This window comes from Cnephaeus nilssonii, assembly GCF_951640355.1.
Source record: "Cnephaeus nilssonii genome assembly, chromosome: 6".
NCBI classification, from domain to species: domain Eukaryota; kingdom Metazoa; phylum Chordata; class Mammalia; order Chiroptera; family Vespertilionidae; genus Cnephaeus; species Cnephaeus nilssonii.
The window spans coordinates 42821458-42844802 of NC_137077.1; the positions used below are offsets into that span (position 1 = coordinate 42821458).

Consider the following 23345-nt stretch of genomic DNA (forward strand, 5'->3'; position numbering starts at 1 on the left):
ATACACAGGTTACAGATTCAGTTCCCAGAGATCCAGTCTCTCTCTCTCTCTCTCTCTCTCTCTCTCTCTCTCTCTCTCTCTTTTCCACTCTCACATCCTCTCTCTCTCGAATCAACGAAAAACATATCCTGGAGTGAGGACTTAAAAAAAAACAACTATCAAACTCTTTTTCAGTGCCCTTTAAATCATTGTAATGAACTTGTTTTATTACTGTAATTTTTAATTATAATATTTTTAAAACAGCATCTATAACTATTTTACAAGCTAAACATTTAATTTCATTACCTTTTTTATGTTTATACTTAAGCAGAGTAACAAATGCTGAAGTGACCTTTCCAAATACCCTAAATAAATGTGCATATTCAAAGCTCATTTGCCAATTCAATTACATCATCTTATGCAATGGTTGTCTATTTATGTTCCATCAAGTCAAATGCTAAAATGATTTCTTATCTTTTTTAATAACAACTGTCAAATAAACCAAAACTAATTTAGACCAAAATAAATAATGAACATCATGCAACAACAATAATCAGTGAATATAATCCTCATTATAGCATACTGTATTCTGAAATGCAAGGAGTTTGTTAAAAGTTAATAATCCATAAGAATATAAATTACTAAAAATTGTTAAACAATAATGTAATTAGAAACATGTAATTCTACTTAAATTTCCCACACCTTAGAGGGAAAAAAATGCTGTAATACATGTCATTCAATAGAATTTAAAAATACCTCTGCATTTATTTAAGAAAAAAATAAATTGGACATTCTGATCAACTTAGTTTCGGGAATTTGTGCTCCTCGACATATGCTGTTCAAAAGTGATTTATTCAATGTACCATTAAGTTCAGTCGACAATCCTTCCATAGCAAGACTTTCTTGATAATGAGGGCAGTATGTTGATTTACATTCTGGCATGATCTCCTTGTCTCATTGCCGATGGGCTCTTGGATGAGCACGCGTCTAGCATACCATACCATTAACATGAAACAGCTACCAGCCACTTTCCTAGACCAAGAATCTGATTGGCATGCTTGAACAAATTTCTTTAAGCTACAATAGGATCCTGTGCCAACTTTGAGAATTACAATGCATGAAATGAGGCTCTTAATTATATTCTGTCACAGAGTGGTACTCGAAACTTGGCCTTAATTCTCCATCAGTGGCCTGGAACTGAGCTAGAATTGACATTAGAACTGAACATGATATAAATCTAACTATCTCTGTGCTTATGGCTTAAGGATTTAATGACAATATAAATACCTAACATAACTGGTTACTTATTTTAGATGTAGGTAACTGTTATAGTTTTCTCCTGCATCCCTTCATTCATTTCTCACCATCATGGGAAGAAATTATCATTAACATATTTACTTTATAGATGGGAGAAAATATAAAAAGGGAATCCCTGCTTTGTGGAAAAAAATATTATAGAATATAATTAGAAGCCCATAATTCCACTTGAAAATCCTACCAGCACCTCATACTCAAAATTGATAAAACTCAATATATCATTTTCTTCTCCTATTCCCAGTTTCCCTATTTCTACAACTATGAGCAATAATCTCCTAATATCCATAACTAATACTAAACTGTATATTACCATGGGGTTCTTCTTTACTCTTTGTATATGGTCACCAAGTTTTTTTCCATTTCTCCTTCAAAACATCCCTAATATTGCACCTGTTGTCAACAATGCCCTTGCCTCTAAATTCATTCAGGTCTTTTTCACCTATTATTAGAATCATGAGTGCAAAATTAGACATAAAGTCTCCCAAATAGTCTCACCATCTTCAGTCTCTTATCCCTCCTGTTCATCCTATGTTTACGTCCAGAAAAGATTAATTTTTAAGAATATATCTTTTATCTCACCTTAATTTCCATGGATTCTCATTGCCCGTAAGATGAAGTTCAAACCCCTGACCACCACCAGCTCACCACTAAACATGCTCATCACCACCACTACCATCAAGCAATAAACCCTCTAAAGACTGAGAGCACTGTTGGACAATGTGTTCTGCCCTAGTAAGTGCTGAATAAATGTTCATGAAAAGGAGCAAAAAGGATTAAGAGGAAGAAAGAAAGAATGATGAAAGTTGGGAAATGGGTAAAAGGAAGAGAGAGAGGGAGACTGAAGAAATGAATATACTGAGGAACAAGGCAAAGGAAAGTTTATCAGACCAGAGCTTCAAGGTAAGTGTAATACTAATTGTAATATACAACCACAGCAATCCAAAGATGAAGAGGTTGCCTTGGATTTTCCTGATATGAAATATAAAATTCATTCTGGTCTCTGTAGAGGCCAGAATTGATACTAATACTCTGTATTTCATCAGATGAGAAAACAGATTTTATACCTGTCCAATAGCATGTAACCACCCATTCTAAACATGAGGGCATTAAATCAAATGAAGCATATTCTAGACCAGGAGTGGGGAACTTTTTCTCTGCCCAGGGCCACTTGGATATTTATTAACATCATTTGCAGGCCATACAAAATTATCAACTTACAAATGTGCTTGCTATATTTGGTCAGATATTTAATTAACTCACCCTTATAGCCTTGGCCATGCTAGACCAAATGATTTTTCGGGCCTTATACGGCCTATGGACTGGATATTCCACACCCCTGTTCTAGACTATCAACATTTCAAACCACTTGTTAAATGCTCAACAAGACTCCCAGCTCAAAGAACTGGCTGTGCTTTGAAATAAAGAACAATCATATCAGATATACTGTGAAACCTAACTTATGTTTTCTTATGATTTAAACTGTTTTCTGTATTTATTATATGCCCTATATTGCCACATTGAATTTTGTTACTAATACTACTATTGCCAATAACAAACACAGTACTTAATGAGTGCTTGCTATGTACCAAGTACTGGTACACTTCATTTAAATTATCTTCTTTACTATTAACAACTCTATAATGTAGATATTATTATTCTCACTTTGTACACGAAGAAAATGAGGAACAGGAAGGTTAAATAAATTGTCCATGGTCACTTAATAAAATATAATTTGGAACCTATTAAGTTTTTAAAACAACAGTATTCTATGGCAAAACTTCTGAAAATCTATAGTCCTCTATGATTGGTCAATATTATTAGAAATCTCAACCACTCTTACAGAATTGTGGCACAGAGCTTATAAAATGCTTCATGTTAAAGACATTCACAAGTTAATAATTAGAACTGCACCTACTGCTACTAATTGTGCAGAAGATTGTGGACTTGCCTGTGGTCAGCTGAAACTTGAAACAACATAAAAGAATCATTACATCATTAGTCCTTATTGCATCCCTGAATCAGTCACTATTACAGTGCAGATTTTGAAACGGACGTGACACAGGTTACATGAAATTTCATCAGCCACCAACTAAGTGGCATAACAAAGAAATGAATTCAGATTTCCTCAATATCAGTTATTACATCTGAATTCCACATTGCATGACTCTTCTAAAGGTCATATGTGGTAATACATGTAGAATGTGAAGAATTTAGTAAGCAGGATCATAATGGAAAATGCTGCCTCCTCCAAAACTAAAAGAGGAACTAGCTACTCATATTCATGAAAATATGGGTCTAGTTCTCATTGCATTACAGAAATATAGAGCTGAGTCAAGATTTGAATATAAATCCATTTATTTTTTCCCCTGCACATTTTTTTCTATTTCTTTTTCCCCCCTTTTTAAAAAATTAATTGGGATAACACTGGTTAAAAAATTATATGGGTATCAAGTGCACAACTCTACGACACATCATCTATACACTGTATTGTTTGTTCACCACCCCAAGTCAAGTCTCCATCCATCACTATTTTCCCCCCATACCCTCCTCCACTTCCCCCAATCACCTCCCCCCGGCAATCACCACACTGTTGTCCATGGATATAAATACATTTAGCTCTACGATGCACAGACTTGAGAAAAATCTGCTACTGTCCTATCACTCTAATGGCCTTAAAAGAAAAAAAAAAGGGAGGGCACTGGAAACCTCCCAAATTACTCCCATTATTCCTACATCCAATAAGAAATTCTAGTTCCTTTTGCAAAGTGTGCTAAAAGGGCAAAGAGCACACTGGTCAAGTATTACAGAGTAAATACCCTTTCTTCCACATTCTCAAGAATCCAACCCATGGGGATTGCTCTAAAGATGTGTAAGATAGATTTGCCTAATAAGCTGAATCAAGGATTCTTGCTCAGATCATGAGTTGAAAATAAGCACACATTCATTAATAAATTCAAAACTGTTAACATTTCTTTCTTAGGTGAGAAGAAATATTCACTAGCTGTCTCTTTCCAGCTTTTGGCTTCCCAACCTCTCCACTGGAAGAGTATAGAAGGGGAACTGTGTATCCCTTTGCACTTTGCAAAGTACTTTCCACATCTTCAAATCCTATCCTTTGACAGAAAATCTAAGCAAAATGAGACTAAGACAAACTAGCCAAATAATAAAAGTTAGGTGACTTTAGATGGACAATTGTACATATAACAATGTGATACTCCAAACTCCCACTCTAGTACTTCTTGAAAAGATGTTTTAAAATCTTATAAGGTAAATTCATTCTTTAAAAAAAAATCAGTTATTCAGAATTCATGCTTAGCACATCTAGTAAGCTTATTTTGCAAGTGTGTGTGGCTGCTAAAGTTAGAGTACAGCATAATGTTATTAAAACTGACAACAGTACAAGACTCTACCTACCTATCTTATCTTGTTACTGGAGGCTCGGTGCATGGATACCTGCACCGGTGGGGTCCCTAAGCCTGGCCTGCGCCCTCTCACAATCCGGGGCCCCTCAGGTCGGACTGCCAGTTTCAGTCCAATCCTAGCCTGCAGGAATCCAGCCGAAACTGGCAGTCTGGCATCCGCCGAGGGATGTAGTAGTGCATGAAGCAGCAGGCAACCAGGGAGGAGCCCGAGCCAGGCACTGTGCTGCTCCCGCTCATCCTGGCCCCACTGCACTCACCAGCTGTGAGCCCAGTGTCTGGCACCCGTCAGTCAGCTGAGCGGCACGCTCTCTGTGGCAGCACACTGACCACCTGGGGGCAGCTTCGGCATTGAGCACCTGCCCCCTAGTGATCAGTGCACATCATAGCGACTGGTCAAATGGTCAACTGGTCGAACAATTGACCAGTTGCTTAGGGTTTTATATATATAGACTAGAGGCCTGGTGCATGAAAATTCATGCACTGGAGGTGGGGGGTCCCTCAGCCCAGCCTGCCCCCTCTCACAGTCCAGGAGCCCTCAAGGATGGGAGGTGACCCAGCGATCAGGGGAAGGCGATGCCCCCATCACACTTCTGCTGCTGCCACTGCCGGCAGTGCAAGCCTCAGCCAGCCCTGGTTACCTGAGCCTTGGGCAGCCCTGGGCGACTGGGCAGCCGACATCTGAGGTTTGCCTGCACCTCGGGCTGGCCCTGGGTGGCTGGGGGGCTGAGAGGACTGGGGGACTCCGGAGGCAGGCGCGCGGGGCCGGCCTGGTCGTGCCGCTGCCTGCTGCCCCAGCGGGGCTGAGGGGACTAGGTGCCACCATCTTGTGGCTGTAGGCACCACCATATTTGAGGGCGTGGCAGCAATTAGCATATTCCCTCCTTATTGACTGTGGGCACTGCCATCTTTGAGGACGGGGCAGTCAATTAGCATATTCCCTCCTTTTTCGCTGTGGGCACTGCCATCTTTGAGGGCGTAGCATTCAATTAGCATATTCCCTCCTTATTGGCTGTAGGCGCCGCCATCTTTGCAACAGCATGAGGGTCAATTAGCATATTCCCTCTTTATTAGATAGGATTTTTGATGAGCCTTCAGGGCAGTGCATTTCTAAAATATATCCACTTACTATGATTTAACAGAAAATATAACTCCCTTTGTTCTCCAGACTTTCACAAGGTTGCTCCTGAGCTAGAAGAGTTCCCACATTATCTGACAATCTGCCTCAGGTATGTGGAATAATTCCCAAAATGCTTTGAGGTCCTTTTAAGTACTAAGCACCCTCAAAATGCAAAGTCAGTTTCAAGTGGGAATTTACAAATATTATAATCTCCCTATTTGCTCTATCAATTCAAGTTTTGGTATAAGATTATTTTTCCACACAAAGTAACTTGTTTAAATCAGTATGAGCATTTCCTATTATGTTATTAACGATAACTTCTGTTATTTTTATTGAATATTTTTAAAACTAAGTTATAACTCATAAAAATCTAAAATGTAATCTAAGCTTAGACTCTAACTCACTCTTTATTCTAATGTTACTCCAGCCATTATAATTGACTCCTCCGGGTTCTGTAATTCCTAAAACAGCTTTTGACTGAAAATAGAATTCTCATGTGAAATACTCTTCTAACTATTAATATTTGCTTAAAAGATTTTAAAAAATAAGAAAAAAGTATTTTCCAAAATAAATTTAACATTGAAAAGCTTAGTTCTAATTAAAAGCCCTCACTAAATGAATATAAAATGTTAAAAATAAAAATACTATGTTATCGTAGTAGCACTAATATCTTTATTATGGAATCAGTTTTTGTCCACATTGCTTTTGTCAGCTTTTATCAAGGCCACTATTTTTTAGTTTTTGACAAAAGTGGGGAAAAAATCAAACTCTAAGATCACTGATAGATTGAACTTTTATTTTCAAGTGGGCATTTTGTTATTTGATTTTATGCTACTACAGCGCAGAATAAAACACCACCTTTTAAAAGAATGTTTTTGTCAATCTTACCACCATGTTCATCTAACATCCAGGCACATTTGTGTATATACAAAAGAAGTTGCAGACTACAGACTCGCAGGTCAGACTGAGGGAGTTTTTCCCCTTCAGAGGTCTGGCTCTCTTCCAAGGAAGAAAAGCCCACGGAAGCAGCCTGCTCGGGGGAGATCCAGAGGTCTGGATGTTCTCCCCATGAAATAGTGTGTCTGTCGCCTGACCTGGCAATGGGCCCGACTCTCACTCCCGCAGTAATGATCTTCCCCAAGTGAGGAATATGGACCATCATCATCCTTGTGCAGCTTTCCCTGGCATGTGTACTCATTGTGAGAGCAGCCCCGTCTGTCTCCGTGTCTTTAAATAGGGCTGCTTTTGAATGCTGCAATACTGAATCAGATTCTAATTGCAAATAATTAAAATCTTTGCTTCCTCTTCAGGAGGAAAGCATCACATGGCTAAGCAGGAGGGAGCCAGAGATTAACATTTACTTCACTAAGCATTTGCAATTAAGTTGTGTTTGCTAGAACAACCAGAGGAAAACTGTAAAATGAACTATATGGCTGATTAATGATCTAATACCTTAGATAGAAAGTTTCACATTTTATTGCTCCTCATAAATATATTGAGTTATTTTTCACTTCTGTTCTTTACCTGACGAGTAAATCTAAAAGGCTATTGAGTGTATAAAATAAAAATAATAACATCCTTATGCAGCCCATATACTATGGCCCATTATTTTAATCAGTCTCTTCCAATAGGCACTAATTTTCTTTGCTCTTTTCCTATACAACCAGAGAAAATTTTAAACCAAATTCACTCATAAACATTGATATACAAATGGTGAGAACCCAAGGTGGACTTGCCATGTGAAAATCAATTGGCTGAACAAAGGGAAAAATACATGTTCGCCTCAGTATATGCAGAGGAAAAGGGTTTTGATAAAATTCAGTATCCATTCATAATAAAAAATATTAACCTAGTAATTTAGGGGAACTTCCTTAATCATCTAAAGGGCACCTAAGAAAAACCAACAGACATTGTTCATATCAGAAAAGGTTGAAAGCTTTCCTTTTAAAATTCATGATGAGGTAAGAATTTTCACTACTGCCATTTTCATTCACTGTTGTTTTAGAAGTCTTAGCCAGTGCAATAAAGAAAAATAAATAAAAGACTGAAAGATTGGAAGGGAAAAAATAACTGTCTACATGATGTTCACATACAAAATCCAAAAGTATCAATAGATAAACTATTAGAATATATGAGCAAAGTTGAACATAAGTTCAATATAAGAAAAATCCCTGCATCTGTATGTAGAAGTAATAATTCAAAAATGCAATCTATATATATAAAAGCCTAAACGACCAAACGACCAGTCGCTATGACACACACTGACCACCAAGGGGCATATGCTCAATACAGAAGCTGCCTCCTGGTGGTCAGTGCACTCCCACAGCGGGAGCGCCGTTCAGCTGATGGACCCGTCCTGGTGGCCCACCAGCCCAGAGCAGCCACTCACTCCCTCAGTAGTCCTATAGGTCCAATCTCCAGAGAACAGGCCAGGTACTGACGGACCAGTGCTGCTAGCACGATCCCAACAGTGTCGCTTGCCTCCTGGAAGTCAGCCTCGGCCAAGGCCGCTTACCCTCCCTAGACACTCCACAAGGAAGAAAGGATATAAAAGCGGCTGCCAGGTGGCTTCTGACAACCAGCTCAAACATCAGTGGGATGGATCCGGATCCTGGGCCGGCAAGGGCATGCCACCACCCACCCGGAGGGCTGATCTTTTCCTGGCCTCCCTCCCCCGCAACCCTCCCAGGGACCCCACCCATGCACGAATTCATGCACTGGGACTCTAGTTTTAAATAACAGATCAATTAAAAACTAACTAAATATCCAGGAAGAAATATAAATAATGTGGGAAATTAAGGCAAAATGGATAATATACCATATTGATGGGTTGGAAGACACATTTTAAAGATGTCATTTCACCAAATTAATCTATTGAGTCAATAAAATTCATTCATATTATTTTCCTTTTATGGAAACCAACAAGCCAATTCTAAAATTTATATGTAAATGCAAAGGTTCAAGAATAACCAAGACAAACTGATGGCTGCCAGATGGGAGTGGGTATTGTGGACTGGGTAAAAAAAGTGAAGGGATTAAGAAGTTCAAATTAATAGTTACAAGATGGTTATGAGGATGTAAAGTACAGCATAGGGAATATAGTCAATACTATTGTAATAACAATGTATGGTGCCAACTGAGCACTTGAATTATCAGGGAGACCACTTTGGAAATTTTAAGGTCTAACCATATGCAATACACTTGAAACTAATATAAAATAATATTGAATGTCAACTGTAATTTTAAAAAAAGAATAACCAATATAATCTTGAAGAACAAAGTCAAGGGCTTCTTCTACTACATTCCAAGACTTACAATCCTACCTAAGAAAAGAGTAATATGCAAATTGACCCTAACTCCACTACACCCACAAGCCACGCCCACCAGCCATGCCCACCAGCCAATCAGGAGCAAATATGCAAATAAACCCAACCAAGATGGCTACACCACAGGGAGCAGGAGGGAGGCTTGGATTTCCCCGGTAACAAAGGAAGCCAAGCTTTCCACCTGCCGTTGTAGGCCTAAGCCTCCACTCAAGGCTACAAAGTTTCAATTATAGAAGGTAAACAAATCCAAACAGAAATGGCGGCAGCCACTGAGCTGGAAAGAGTGGGAGGCTAGGGTTGCCACCCGCAATGGAGGAAGCAAAGTTTCTGCAGCCCTGGCTGGCCTAGGCCTCCGCTCCAGGCTACAAAGTTTCAATTATAGAAAAACACAACCCCCCCAAAAAATGGCTGCCAGCCACGGAGCGAGCAGGAGGCTTGGCTCCGCTCCAGGCTACAAAGTTTCAATTGTAGAAGGTAAATAAATTCCAGATACCAGGGCCCCTGCTTGGGTTGCCAGGGGGCATGGCCGGCCTGCAAACCACCACAGGCCCTTCACCCAGGCCTCCCTACACCCCAAGGGAACCCCCACCCTGATCCGGGATACCATTCAGGGCAAACCAACTGGCCCCCACCCGTGCACCAGGCCTCTATCCTATCTAATAAAAGAGTAATATGCAGATTGACTATCACTCCAACACACAATATGGCTGCCCCCATGTGGTCAAAGATCCTGCCCCCATGTGGACACAAGATGGCCACCACAAGATGGCCGGCAGGGGAGGGCAGTTGTGGGCAATTAGGTCAGCAGGGGAGGGCAGTTGGGAGGGACCAGGCCTGCAAGGGAGGGCAGTTGGGGGCAATCAAGCCTGCAGGGGAGGGCAGTTAGGGGTGACCAGGCCAGCAGAGGAAGGAAGTTGGGGATGACAAGGCCTGCAGGGAAGGGCAGTTGGATGGGACCCAAGCCTGCAGGGGAGAGCAGTTGGGGGAGACCAGGCCTGCAGGGGAGAGCAGTTAGGGGTGACCAGGCCTAAAGGGGAGGGCAGTTAGGGGCAAACACACTGGCAGGGGGGCAGTTAGGCATCAATCAGGCTGGCAGGGGAGTGGTTAGGGGGTGATCAGGCTGGCAGGCAGAAGCGGTTAGGGGCAATCAGGAAGGCAGGCAGGCGAGCAGTTGGGAGCCAGCAGTCCTGGATTGTGAGAGGGATGTCGACTGCCCGTTTAGGCCCGATCCTGTAGGGTCGGGCCTAAACGAGCAGTCGGACATCCCTCAAGGGGTCCCAGATTGGAGAATGTGCAGGCTGGACTGAGGGGTAACCCCCCTCTCCCCCGCCATGCACAAATTTCGTGCACCAGACCTCTAGTAGAGCTATAATATTTTAAGGCAGTTTTGGCACAATGAGTAAAAGTAGGCCAGAGGAAGAAACGACAATGTCTAAATCAGATCTACAGGCAGGGAAACTTTTCTGAATAAATGTTATATACACTAAACATTTTTAATTCCTATGAAATATTTCAATTAACTTTTACAAAATAAGGTTTCATTTACTATGTTTTGATAGTTTTATGAAGTCCACTATTTTTGAATTTTGCAAAAGAAATAAAATTTGAAATTGATACATTGAGTTCCTTTTTCAAACAAGTATTTTATTTCATTTTATTTAATGCTATATCTCAAAGTTTAATATATCGCCTTTTTAAAATGAAGGTTTTCACAACAGGATTAGTCCCAATAAAGAGGCCTAAAGATAGTTCATCTAACTGTCCTTTATAATATCTTAGTTTTATAACTTTTATTCATACAAATATTCTTGAACCTATTCCAAACCACACAACATTTAAGGTCACCAATCGTTCCTAGTTTGCAAACTTCAATAATCAGCTCCAAATCATGGTCTTTGAATTCTCAATACCACTTAGCCAATTAATTAGTCCTACCTTATTGAAAATCTTTCTTCACTAGGCTTTGGAGAATAAATTTCTCAATTGTCTTACTATCCCCCTGGCCTCTACTTTTCAATCTCCTAATTTTCTCCTCATCTCTCCAACTACTAAACATTGATATGCCCCATAGTTAATCCTTGGACATTTTTCTCTTCTATATCTAATCCATTCCCAATAAAATTTCAAACAGCCATCTATCTTTAAATATAATTTATATTCTAACTCCTAAATTGTTATCTCAAGCTCAGACCCCCATAATGACCTTCTAACTCATGTATTCTATGTCTACTTGACTTTTCCTCCCTTTAGATTTCTAATTGGCACCTCAAACTTAAAATGTCCAAAACCTACTCCTGATACTCCTTCCTAAGCTTGTGGTTCCCACAGACTTCCCAATCTCAGTAAATGACAACTCCATCTTTCCAGTTGCCCTGGGAGGAAAGGGAGAACCACCTTCGAATACTCTGTGACAACTCTCTTACTCTCAACCTCAACCCCCAACCTCACCCACCCACCTATCAGTTTGATCATCAAAACGGACAGTGTCAGGCCACTTCTCACTAACTTCATGGCTACCACCCTGATTCAAGACCTCATCATTTCTCAACATGATTATTTCAGTATCCTCCTAACTCTCTTTGCTTATGCCCTTGTTCTTCTAGTCTTTTCTTTATCCAACAAAATGAATAATCCCTTTAAAACATAAGCCTTTCACCTGGCTGGCATGGTTCAGTGGTTGAGCATCAAGAACCAAGAAGTCATGTTTGAATTCCCGGTCAGGACACATGCCCTGGTTTCAGGGTCAATCTCCAGTGAGGGGCATGCAGGAGGCAGCCAATCAATGATTCTTTCTCTCTCTTCCTCTCCGTTCCTCTCTGAAATCAATAAAAATATATATTTTTAAAAAGAATGTGAAAAATGAAATAAAATGTAACCTTTTACTTTACGAAACATGAACACAAAATCTTAAAATTAATAGGAGGGATAGCACAGGCATATTACAAATTTAAAAACAATGCAAGATAGTGTAAATTATATGCAGAAAGAATAAATATGTCCCCTAAGTTGTTAGATAGTCTTTGACCAGTGGTGACAAAGCCTACACTCTTAATATTATTACATTGTGAGCAAGTACATTAACCACAGGAGAATAAGATACTAATTATAAAACAATTGAATAGAATTTTTCAGTAAAGCGTCTGTAATAAGATACAATTGGCAAAAGAGCTAAAAACTAATGACTCCATTCACATTTTAATCTCAGTAAGTGGAGAGTACCTTAAGTATTTAAATAAACACATTTAGAGCAAAGGATTTTTTAAAATTTCTTTATTGATTAAGGTATTACATATGTGGCCTTATTCCCCAATTACCCCCCACCCCCACCCCAAAGCATGCCCTTACCCCCCTGTTGTCTGTTTCCATTGATTAGGCTTATATGCATGCATATAAGTCCTTTGGTTGATCTCTCCCCCTTATCCCAACTGTCCCCTACCTTTCCTGAGGTTTGACGTTCTGATCGATGTTTCTCTGCCTCTGGATCTGTTTTTGTTCATCAGTTTATGTTGTTCATTATATTCCATAAATGAGTGAGATCATGTGATATTCTTTCTCTGCCTGGCTTATTTCACTTAGCATAATGCTCTCCAGTTCCATTCATGTTGTTGCAAATTGTAAGAACTCCTTTTTTACCGTAGCGTAATATTCCATTTTGTAGATGTACCAAAGTTTTTTAATCTAGTCATCTGCTGATAGGCACTTAGCCTGTTTCCAAATCTTAGCTATGGTGAATTGTGCTGCTATGAACACAGGGGTGCATATGTCTTTTCTGATTCGTGTTTCTAGTTTCTTGGGATATATTCCTAGAAGTGGGATCAGTGGGTCAAATGGGAGTTCCATTTTTAGTTTTTTGAGGAAACTCCATACTGTTCTCCACAGTGGCTGCACCAGTCTGCATTCCCACCAGCAGTGCACGAGGGTTCCTTTTTCTCCACATCCTCGCCAACACTTGTCATTTGTTGATTTGTTGATGGTAGCCATTCTGACAGGTGTGAGATGGTACAGCATTGTTGTTTTGATTTTCATCTCTCGAATGATTAGTGACTTTGAGCAGGTTTTCATATGTCTCTTGGCCTTCCTTCTGTCTTCTTTCAAAAAGTATCTATTTAGGTCAGTTGCCCATTTTTTTATTCGGTTGTTTATCTTCCTTTTGTTAAGTTGTATGAGTTCCCTGTAAATGTTGGAGATTAAACAATTATCAGTGATATCATTGGCAAATATGTTCCCCCATGCAGTGGGCTTTCTTGTTGTTTTGTTGATGGTTTCCTTTGCTGTGCAAAAGCTTTTTATTTTGATGTAGTCCCATTTGTTTATTTTCTCTTTAGTTTCCATTGCCATAGGGGAGGTATCAGTGAAGAAATTGCTTCGGCATATGTCTGAGATTTTGCTGCCTGTGGATTCCTCTAGTATTTTTATGGTTTCCCGTCTTATGTTTAAGTCCTTGATCCATTTTGAGTTTATTTTTGTGTATGGTATAAGTTGGTGGTCTAGTTTCATTTTTTTGCATGTATCTGTCCAATTTTCCCAACACCATTTATTAAAGAGACTGTCTTGACTCCATTGTATGTTCATGCCTCCTTTGTCAAATATTAATTGAGCATAGTGGTTCTGGTCGATTTCTGGGTTCTCTATTCTATTCCATTGATCTATATGTCTGTTCTTGTGCCAGTACCAGGCAGTTTTGAGAACAGTGGCTTTGTAATACAGCTTGATATCTGGTATTGATATCCCACCTACTTTATTCTTCCTTCTCAGGATTGCTGTGGCTATTCGGGGTCTTTTTTTTATTCCAGATGAATTTTTGGAAAGTTCATTCTAGGTCTGTGAAATATGCCATTGGTATTTTAATGGGAAGTGCACTGAATTTATAGATTGCTTTGGGTAGTATGGACATTTTGATGATGTTGATTCTACCAATCCATGAACATGGTATGTTCTTCCATCTGTTTATGTCTTCCTCTATCTCTTTTTACAGTGTCCTGTAGTTTTCTGCATATAGGTCTTTTACGTCTTTAGTTAAGTTTATTCCTAGGTATCTTAATTTTTTTGGTGTGATGACAAATGGGATTGCTTTTTTAGTCTCTCTTTCTGTAAGTTCATTATTGGTGTATAGAAATGCCATAGATTTCTTGGCATTAATTTTGTATTCTGCTAACATTGCCAAAATCATTTATTAAGTCTAATAATTTTTTGATGGAGTCTTTAGGGTTTTCTATGTACAGTATCATGTCATCTGCAAATAAGGACAGTTTTACTTCTTCTTTTCCAATGTGGATGCCTTTTATTTCATCTTCTTGTCTAATCGCAATGGCTAGTACTTCCAGCACTATGTCAAACAGGAGTGGTGAGAGTGGGCATCCCTGTCTTGTTCCTGTTCTTAGGGGAAATGGTTTTAGTTTTTGCCCATTGAGTATGATGTTGGCTGTGGGTTTGTCATATATGGCTTTTATTATGTTGAGGTATGATCCTTCTATTCCCACCTTGCTGAGAGTTTTTGTCAAGAAAGGGTGTTGGATTTTGTCAACTGCTTTTTCTGCATCAATTGATATGACTATGTGATTTTTATCTCTCAATTTGTTTATGTGATATATCACGTTTATTGATTTGCGAATATTGTACCATCCTTGCATCCCTGGGATAGATCCTACTTGGTCATGGTGTATGATCTTTCTGATGTACTGCTGGAGCCGATTTGCTAGAATTTTGTTGAGGATTTTGGCATCTATGTTCATGAGGGATATTGGCCTGTAATTCTCTTTCATTGTGTTATCTTTATCTGGTTTTGGTATTAGGGTGATGCTGGCTTCATAGAAGGAGCTTGGAAGTGTTCCTTCCTCTTGAATTTTCTGGAATAGTCTGAGGAGGATAGGTTTAGTTCTTCCTTGAATGTTTGATAAAACTCCCCTGTGAAGCTGTCTGGCCCCGGGCTTTTGTTTGCTGGAAGCTTTTTAATGACTGCTTCAATTTCTTCCATAGTTACTGGCCTATTGAGATTTTAGATTCTTCCTGATTGAGTTTTGGAAGGTTGTATTTTTCTAGGAATATGTCCATTTCCTCCCGGTTGTCCAGTTTGTTGGAATAGAGTTGTTCATAATATTTTTTAACAATCCTTTGTATTTCTGTGGGGTCTGTTGTTATTTCTCCTCTTTCATTTCTGATTTTGTTTATTTGGGTCTTCTCTCTTTGCTTCTTGGTGAGCCTGGCTAGAGGTTCATAAATCTTGTTTATCCTTTCAAAGAACCAACTCTTGGTTTTGTTGATCTTTTGAATTGTTTTTTTGGTCTCTATGTCATTTATCTCCGCTCTGATCTTTATTATTTCCTTCCTTCTGCTTACACTGGGCTTTTCTTGTTGCTCTCTTTCTAACTCTTTGAGTTGTAGTGTTAGATAATTTATTACCATTGTTTCTTGTTTTTTGCAGTAGGCTTGTAGAGCTATGAACTTCCCTCTCAAGACTGCTTTCGCTGTGTCCCATAGATTTTGAATTGTTGTGTTTTCATTGTCATTTGTTGCCATGATGTTTTTTATTTCTTCTTTGATCTCTCTGGTAACCCAGTCATTATTTAATAGCATGCTATTTAGTCTCCAGGTGTTTGATTTTTTTTTGATTGTTTTTATTGTAGTTGATTTCCAGTTTTATGCCATTGTGATCTGAGAAGATGCTTGATATGATTTCTATCTTCTTGAATTTGAAGACACTTTGCCTGTGTCCTAATATGTGGTCTATCCTTGAAAATGTTCCATGTGCACTGGAGAAGAATGTATATTCTGTAGCTTTGGGGTGAAATGTTCTAAAGATGTCAATTAAGTCCATCTGATCTAGTGTATCATTTAGGATTGCTGTTTCTTTGCTGATTTTTTGTTTAGTTGATTTATCCAGTGGTGTCAGTGGGGTATTAAAGTCCCCTACTATGACTGTATTGCTATCAATCTCTCCCTTGATATTTTCCAGAAATTGTTTTATGTATTTGGGTGATCCTGTATTGGGTGCATATATATTTATCAGAGTTATATCCTCTTGTTGAATTGCTCCCTTTAGTATTATGTAGTGGCCTTCCTTATCTCTTATCATGGCCTTTACATTGTGGTCTATTTTATCAGATATAAGTATCGCAACCCCAGCTTTTTTCTCATTTCCATTTGCCTGAAAAATGTTTTTCCATCTCTTCACTCTCAGTCTGTGTGAATCCTTTGCTCTGAGGTGGGTCTCTTGCAGACAGCAAATATATGGGTCATGTGTTCTTATCCATTCAGCTACCCTATGTCTTTTGATTGGTACATTTAATCCATTTACATTTAATGTTATTATTGATAAGTACATGTTTGTTGTCATATTTTTCCTTAATGTTTGTGCTTTTTCTTGCCTTTCTCTTTCTTCTTTTTACATCAGTCCCTTTAGCATTTCTTGCATTGCTGGCTTGGTAGTGATAAACTCTCTTAGCCCTTTTTTGTCTGTGAAGCTCCTGATTCCACCTTCAATTTTGAATGATAGCCTTGCTGGGTATAGTATTCTTGGATTCAGTCCCTTGCTTTGCATCACTTTGTAAATTTCATTCTGGAGTGTTTCTGTTGAGAAATCCATTGATATTCTAATAGGAGAACCCTTGTAGGTAACTTTCTGTCTCTCTCTGGCAGCCTTTAAGAGTCTTACTTTGTTGTTGGTGTTTGCAAGTTTAATTATGATGTGTCTTGGTGTCGGTCTTTTAGGGTTCATCTTGTTTGGGACTCTATGTGCTTTTTGGACTTGCATGGGTTTTTTTCTTGCCAATATCAGGGAAGTTTTCTGTCATTATTTCTTCAAATAGGTTTTCTATTCCTTGCTTCTCTTCCTCTCCTTCTGGTACCCCTATTATGTGGATGTTGTTTTGTTTTGTGTTGTCCCAAAGCTCCCTTAGGCTCTCCTCTTGCTTTTTAAGTCTTCTTTCCAGTTGCTGCTGTGTTTGTGTGTTTTTTCTTACCTTGTCTTCTAATTCACTGATGCGGTCCTCAGCCTCTTCTAGTCTACTGTTTAATCCTTCCATTGTGTTCTTTATTGCAGCAATGTCGTTCTTCATCTCTTCTTGGTTCCTTTTTATGTTGGCGACATTCTCATTCAGCTCCTTATAATTCTCATTGAGTTGTGTGTATTTGTCATCCAGCCATTTGAGCATCCTTAGAACCATTACTCTGAATTCTTTCTCTGGTATGTTGCTAGCCTCAATTTCATTTAACTCCTTTTCTGGTGATTCCTCTTTGTCTTTCCTTTGGGGATTGCTTTTTTGTCTTCCCCTGTTTTCCTGTAATGTTTTAATTGTAGATCCCATTGCTTTGCTACCCAGGTTCTTTTGGAGATGGTGCTACTGGTGTAATCTCTCAGGTCTCCTGGCTTGGTAATCTAGTGTAGCTCCCTACTTGGGCTATTTGGGTTCTGTTGATGTAGGCCTGCGAGCTGGAGAGGCACAACTGTGGTGTCTAGAAGTCAGCAGCCATGGAGAGGGGTGTGCCAATTTTTGCTGTCTTGCACCCTTGATTGAAATCACACGTGCCCAGCAGGGACTCACAGTGGCACCCGGGAACCATCTGTTGGGGTGATGGGGCTCAGGGGGCCTGCACTCTGGAAAGGTGTGACTGTGGTGTCCAGAGTTCTGTAGTTGTGGGGTGGGCAGACTCAGCTTTTGCTGCTGCACCTGTGGTGGCTAGGCGCTCGCTCCCAGTGGCGGCTCACAGGGGCACCCACGGTACATTTGCCAGCGAGGCACACTAAAGCACTCTGAAGGGCCCTGGCAGTGTAGCCGCGTAATTGAGGCGTCTGTGGGCAGGTATCCAGGATGAGTGAATTCAGAATTTCTACTGTCAGGGGAGAGTGCACCCATTTGTCCAAGATCACACCCAGGGAGAGCTCACAGTGGCTCCCACGAACGCCCTGTGGATAGATGGGCTCAGGGTGCCTGCCTGTTGGAAATTCACATCTGTGTAGGTGCATTTGCCGGTGCAGCGCTCTGACGCACTCTGAGGGGCCCTGGCACTGAGGTTGAGCAGCTGGGGTGGCTGTGGGCAGTTATTCAGGAAGAGGGAATTCAGAATTTCTACTGCGGGGCAGAGCACCCTTGTCTGTGCAGAATCACACCCAGCATAGTCTCACAGCTGTTCCCCAGAGCGCGCTGTGGATAGATGGCTCAGGGGGCCTGCTCCCTGACTGCCTGCCACTTCACGCACTACTTCGTGCCATGCGTGATCCACATGAACAGCAAGCTGGAGCCCTATGAGCTGGCAAGTAAGGCTGGGCTGCAGCAGCAGGGAGATCTACTGATCCCTGCAGGCCAGGCCGAGGGACCCTAAGTATAATCATAAATAAAATAGGACTTCAAAGCTCTAGGGCTTTCCAATGACAGAATGACAACACAAAGTAAGGAACATATAGAAAAGATTGATTTTTCTCTTGGAAGTACATTATTAAATACATATACCATTTCATTATCATGTCAAACAGTACAATTGGCAAACTAGGTCAGCTAAGATAAACCTGAATGCATGCAACAAACAACTGTCACACCATCCCTGAGTTTCTTCCCCTCACAGAAAACAAATATAATTTGAGGATGATTTTATCTCACAGTCTTACTCTAGGGATCGATGAGCTATGACTATGAAGAGTGCTTTGAAAATTATAGAGTTTTTCATAATATAGATGAGGTTGTTTTGTTGTTGTTGTTGTTGTTTTGGTTATTTTAGATAAGCATCGATGTGAGAGAGACATAGCAAGGGCCAGGGCTCAAGCCTGCAACCGAGGTATGTGCCCTTGACGGGGAATCAAACTCAAGACCCTTCAGTCCAAGGAATGATGCTTTATCCACTGAACCAAACCAGCCAGAGGGCTATGAGGTAGTTCTAATACCAGAGGATTCACAATCTCAAAACCTTAACAGGTCAAATTTCACATTTAAGATTTTTCTTTGGTTTGGGACAAAATTTAACTTAAGAACATTACTAATACAATAAGACTGAAAATAGCTCCTTAAAAAATAAACTACTCATGCACTTTAGAATACTAATTAACAAATAAAACAAAAGGGTAGACCTGAGTAGTTGAGGCAAATTTGTTATTCAAATCTAAATCAGTCTTCTTTAGTTAATAGAGTAGGATTTTTTTTAAAAAATTAACACTTAAGGTGCTTAATTTAGATAGATATTTGGACACAAAAAGAAGAAAGGCTTCTTTTTAGGGGTATGAGGGAAGAGGAAGGTGAAGAGAGAGAATGTTTCAGATTAGATGTATTAACTCTAGGTGCCACTGGGACATCCAAGAAACATGAGAATCAGACAGTTGTAGACCTGAGATTTAATCTTAAAACAAGCTGAAGTTAAATCATTTTTAAAATATGTAGCATTTAAATGAGCAATTAAATTAGGGAAGTAGAAAAAAATAAATCATGTAGACTCTATATAAAAATGTTGTAAAATGGTGGCTAAGAAGAACACTTAAAAAATGCTTAGAAGATGGGAAAGCAGTAACAACAACCGGGAAGAGAAATGGGAGAAATAGTAAGAAAGAAAAGCAGCAAAGTTGGAAGCAAAGTGTATCAGAGAAGCCAAAAAAAAAAAAAAAAAAAAGGAAAATTGCCCTAAAATGAAGTAACAATAAGAGATATTGCTTTTGGCAAGTAGGTCATAAGTGATCTTTGAGAGAGTAGTTTAACAAAGGGTGGGCAGAAGAGGGAAATCTCTAGAGTCATGTTTGTATGTATTTAGAAGCTTGAGCTGACTCTTAAAATCACCAGTAACAAGTTAATAGTTGAAAATATTGGCCATGGTCATGGCCATATTTATAATCCCCTGTCTCTAGATTAATTGATGGCACCTCTTCCTCTGCCCAAAAATTTTAAAAAAAACTGTTTTTACGTGTCAGAGACCTTAGAAATCATTAAATAAGAGATTGCAAATTGGTAGTTAACAAGCCAAATTCAGCTCTCATGTTTCAAACTTTCCCCCTCCCACACACATTTTTAACTTCTCCATAAAATTCAAAGTTCTGGTAAAACTGATCCCACATTCCCAATGCACCTTTGGCAAGCATACATATTCCGTTGACCTGTGGTTACCTGGATGTCCTAATGACACCCCACTTCACTCATTTCTGATAACTGCCTGGTTCCTATAGCTGTGAGGTATTTAAGTTAGAAACCCATAAATTTGCCATTTCTATAGGAAACATTAAATCCATTAACCATCCACTACCTATGCTTATTAAGGTCAGTATTTTCAGGGCTCCCCTTCCCTTGGGTTTTAATTTTGTTAGTGTGTGCGGGGTTTTTGTTCACTTTTTAGGTTGTGTGTGTGTGTGTGTGTTACCATTTCCACTGGATATTACTTAGAACATGTCTGATATCTACCTGGGAGCCTGGCAACCTCAATGGTAGGTATGGCTACCGAATATTAACTAGTATGGCCTCATGGCACATGGTGAAATCTGATGTTGAATATAATTTGAACTAATTCATCAAAGCTGAGGCCACTATGAGTTACAAAATTTTAGGGTCACAATAAATTAAAACCATCAGCCCTGGCCAGGTATCTCAGTTGGTTAGAGCGTTTTCCTGATATGCCAAGGTTACAGGTTCCATCTCCAGTCAGGGCACATACAAGAAGCAACCAAATCAATGCATGAATAAGTGGAACAACAAATTGATGTTTCTCTCTCTTTCTCTCAAATCAATAAATAAAAATTTTTAAAAAATTTAAGCCATCAATAGAAATATTTTTAAATGACTTTTTCCCCCCACTTAATCCTTTTGATTCATATGCTAATTTTTAAGCCTACCTATTTGAAGAATTCTTCTGAATAAAGGTTTACCTAAGGAATATATAAGATTCTGCAAGTATTTCTGACCGAGACGTGTGAATTAGGGGGGAAAAAAGCCTTTAATAATATTTTACTAAATACATTCAAAACTCTTTATTTTTATGAACAAAATGATGATAAGCAGCTAATTACTTAGACCATTAATTGATTGCCTTTTTTAGTGAGTAAAAATATGTATGTTAGTTATACCCAAAAATGAAGGCAACTTAAGAATCTAAAAGAAGGTTACTACCTTTAACATTTTAGTAGATAAATATTGTGGAAAAATATATTGCGAATAAAAGAAAACTAAATCTGATAGCTTTCTATTTGCTTTTTATTTGTAGTTTCTATAATAAATCTTAAGTATAAAAAATTTTTAAACCAAAGAGCCTGGCCTCTCTTGAACCATTTCTGATAATGAACACTGACTGTGAATGCAAAACCCTGCATATCATTAGGTGAAACATTTATGCATTCAGAGTGTCTACTTGGTGGTTTTCTTCTTAAGGAGCTAAACAGTTCGTTAAACAAGCTGCTCCTGAATGGTAGATCAGAACAAGCATATGCTGCCTTCTGTAGAACTCTATTGTGAGGCTGTGCCCATTTGTGTTTTCTTTGAAACCATGAAAATGAAACCCTTATGCTCATATTAAAAGCATAAGAAAGGCATCTATTATGTCAATAGATTTAAAACACGGCCTGAGACACAGTGAGAACCATTCCAAAATGGCCCTCTTATTATAGCAAAGGTTAAGAAGTGCACTCCCAGGAAAACCTTCAAAGGCCTACGTGTCATTATATCCCCAAACAGATGGCATCTCAGTGCTTGGAACTATAGTTTATGGACACCTACAATCTCAAATAAATCCTTCCTAATCCCACTCTTTTGTCTAGATTTCGTACTTTGATGATAACCGCAGGTGCCTTTCTCCATTCTTCACAGAATGATAGACAATGATATGGTGAAGATTCATGTTCATATGTGGACACAACTCTTAAAATGAATCCTATGCAACATACAAGTAATTTACCAACACCAGATTCTCATTTTAAAGATATCTATGATTCCTAGGTTCTAATTTACTACAAGTCTTCAATAGTCTGAATTTTAGAGGACAAAAGATGAAAACCTAGCTCTTGCGTATATAGCTGAAGTATATATAAATGGATAAAAACCACTTTGCAAAACTCTGGAGAAACTCAAACACAGGAGATGGGGACAAGAATATCATAGCAACATTGTTTATAACAATGAAAAACTGCAAGCAAACAATCCAAAAGTTCAACGGGAAAAATGAACATATGAATCGTGATAGAATCAAATACTGTACAGCAATGAAAATGAATGATGTAGATGAAACTCAGTCACCACACAGAGCAAATGGATAAGTCACAGAAAACATTTCCTTTACATAAACTTAAAAGCCTGCAAAATTGAACATGTGATTATTACTTAGTTCACTTTTAACTATCTAAAATTCTGCTAGAAAAATTAAATCATACTCACCTAACACATTGAAGTAAAAACTTTATACAGTTAGTTGCTACATACCTCATATACTAAATACTTTTTTGAATTTAAATTCAGTCTGCCACAACAAAGTTGCACACGGACATTAAATGATTTCTAATGGGTCAAGAAAATGTGTTTAAAATGTCATATACTTCAATATTTAAAGAAAATATGCAAACTCTAAATTTAACCCAAATATTTTTACTTCATAGTTTACCTGAAACATCACAAGGCTTATGAGGATGCAGAAAATAGTTCCTCTTTAACTCCTGTCTGTATATAAGATGTGGCTTGTTATGATCATCTTCATGTTCACTCCCATCTGCCTTCATTATGGGTTCTAAGAAATATTCACCATCATGTGCTTTAAATGTTCCCATCTGAAAATGTAAAAAAATAAAATAAAAATTAACTATTTTTTTCATCATTAAGAGAAAATAACACAGTGTGCCATAGGTTAAAATTAACACACACAGCAGCAGCAAGACAGCCAGGAGTCTGTCTGTTTACTGAATGTCATCAATTGAACATAAAGTTTCCGTTCTATGGCTCACCTTTTTCTCTCAACTCATATGTATAAAGTCATGAACACTGGACAGTATTCCAATGGGCAGAGTTGAGATGAAAGCTATTCCAGATATAAACAATGGCACAGGCAGCAGCATCAAAATGGCAAAAAAAAAAAAAAAAAATGTCTACCACATTCTAGGAATAAGAAAACCTGTTTGGCTTGGTCTATGTACAGTAGTAGTATGAGACAAGATGTAAAAGGGAGGCTGGGGTCAGAAAAAAAGAGATGTTAAATGTAATGCTAATAGATTTGAATTTGTAAGCAATGGAGAGCCACTGA

The 23345-nt window shown here is 38.8% G+C and overlaps 1 protein-coding gene across 3 annotated transcripts in view; it reads right to left on the minus strand.

Annotated features, from left to right (window-relative positions):
• ADAMTS20 (ADAM metallopeptidase with thrombospondin type 1 motif 20) overlaps window positions 1-23345 on the minus strand; it is a 177299-nt gene that overhangs the window by 132314 nt on the left and 21640 nt on the right. For all 3 annotated transcript variants that reach the window (XR_013813714.1, XM_079775341.1, XM_079775340.1), the window contains exon 3: window positions 22713-22875. Coding sequence is in view for 2 of the 3 variants with exons in the window: in XM_079775341.1 (XP_079631467.1) it covers window positions 22713-22875 (163 nt within the window). In the remaining variant the exon portion in view is untranslated. The remainder of the gene's footprint in view (window positions 1-22712; window positions 22876-23345) is intronic.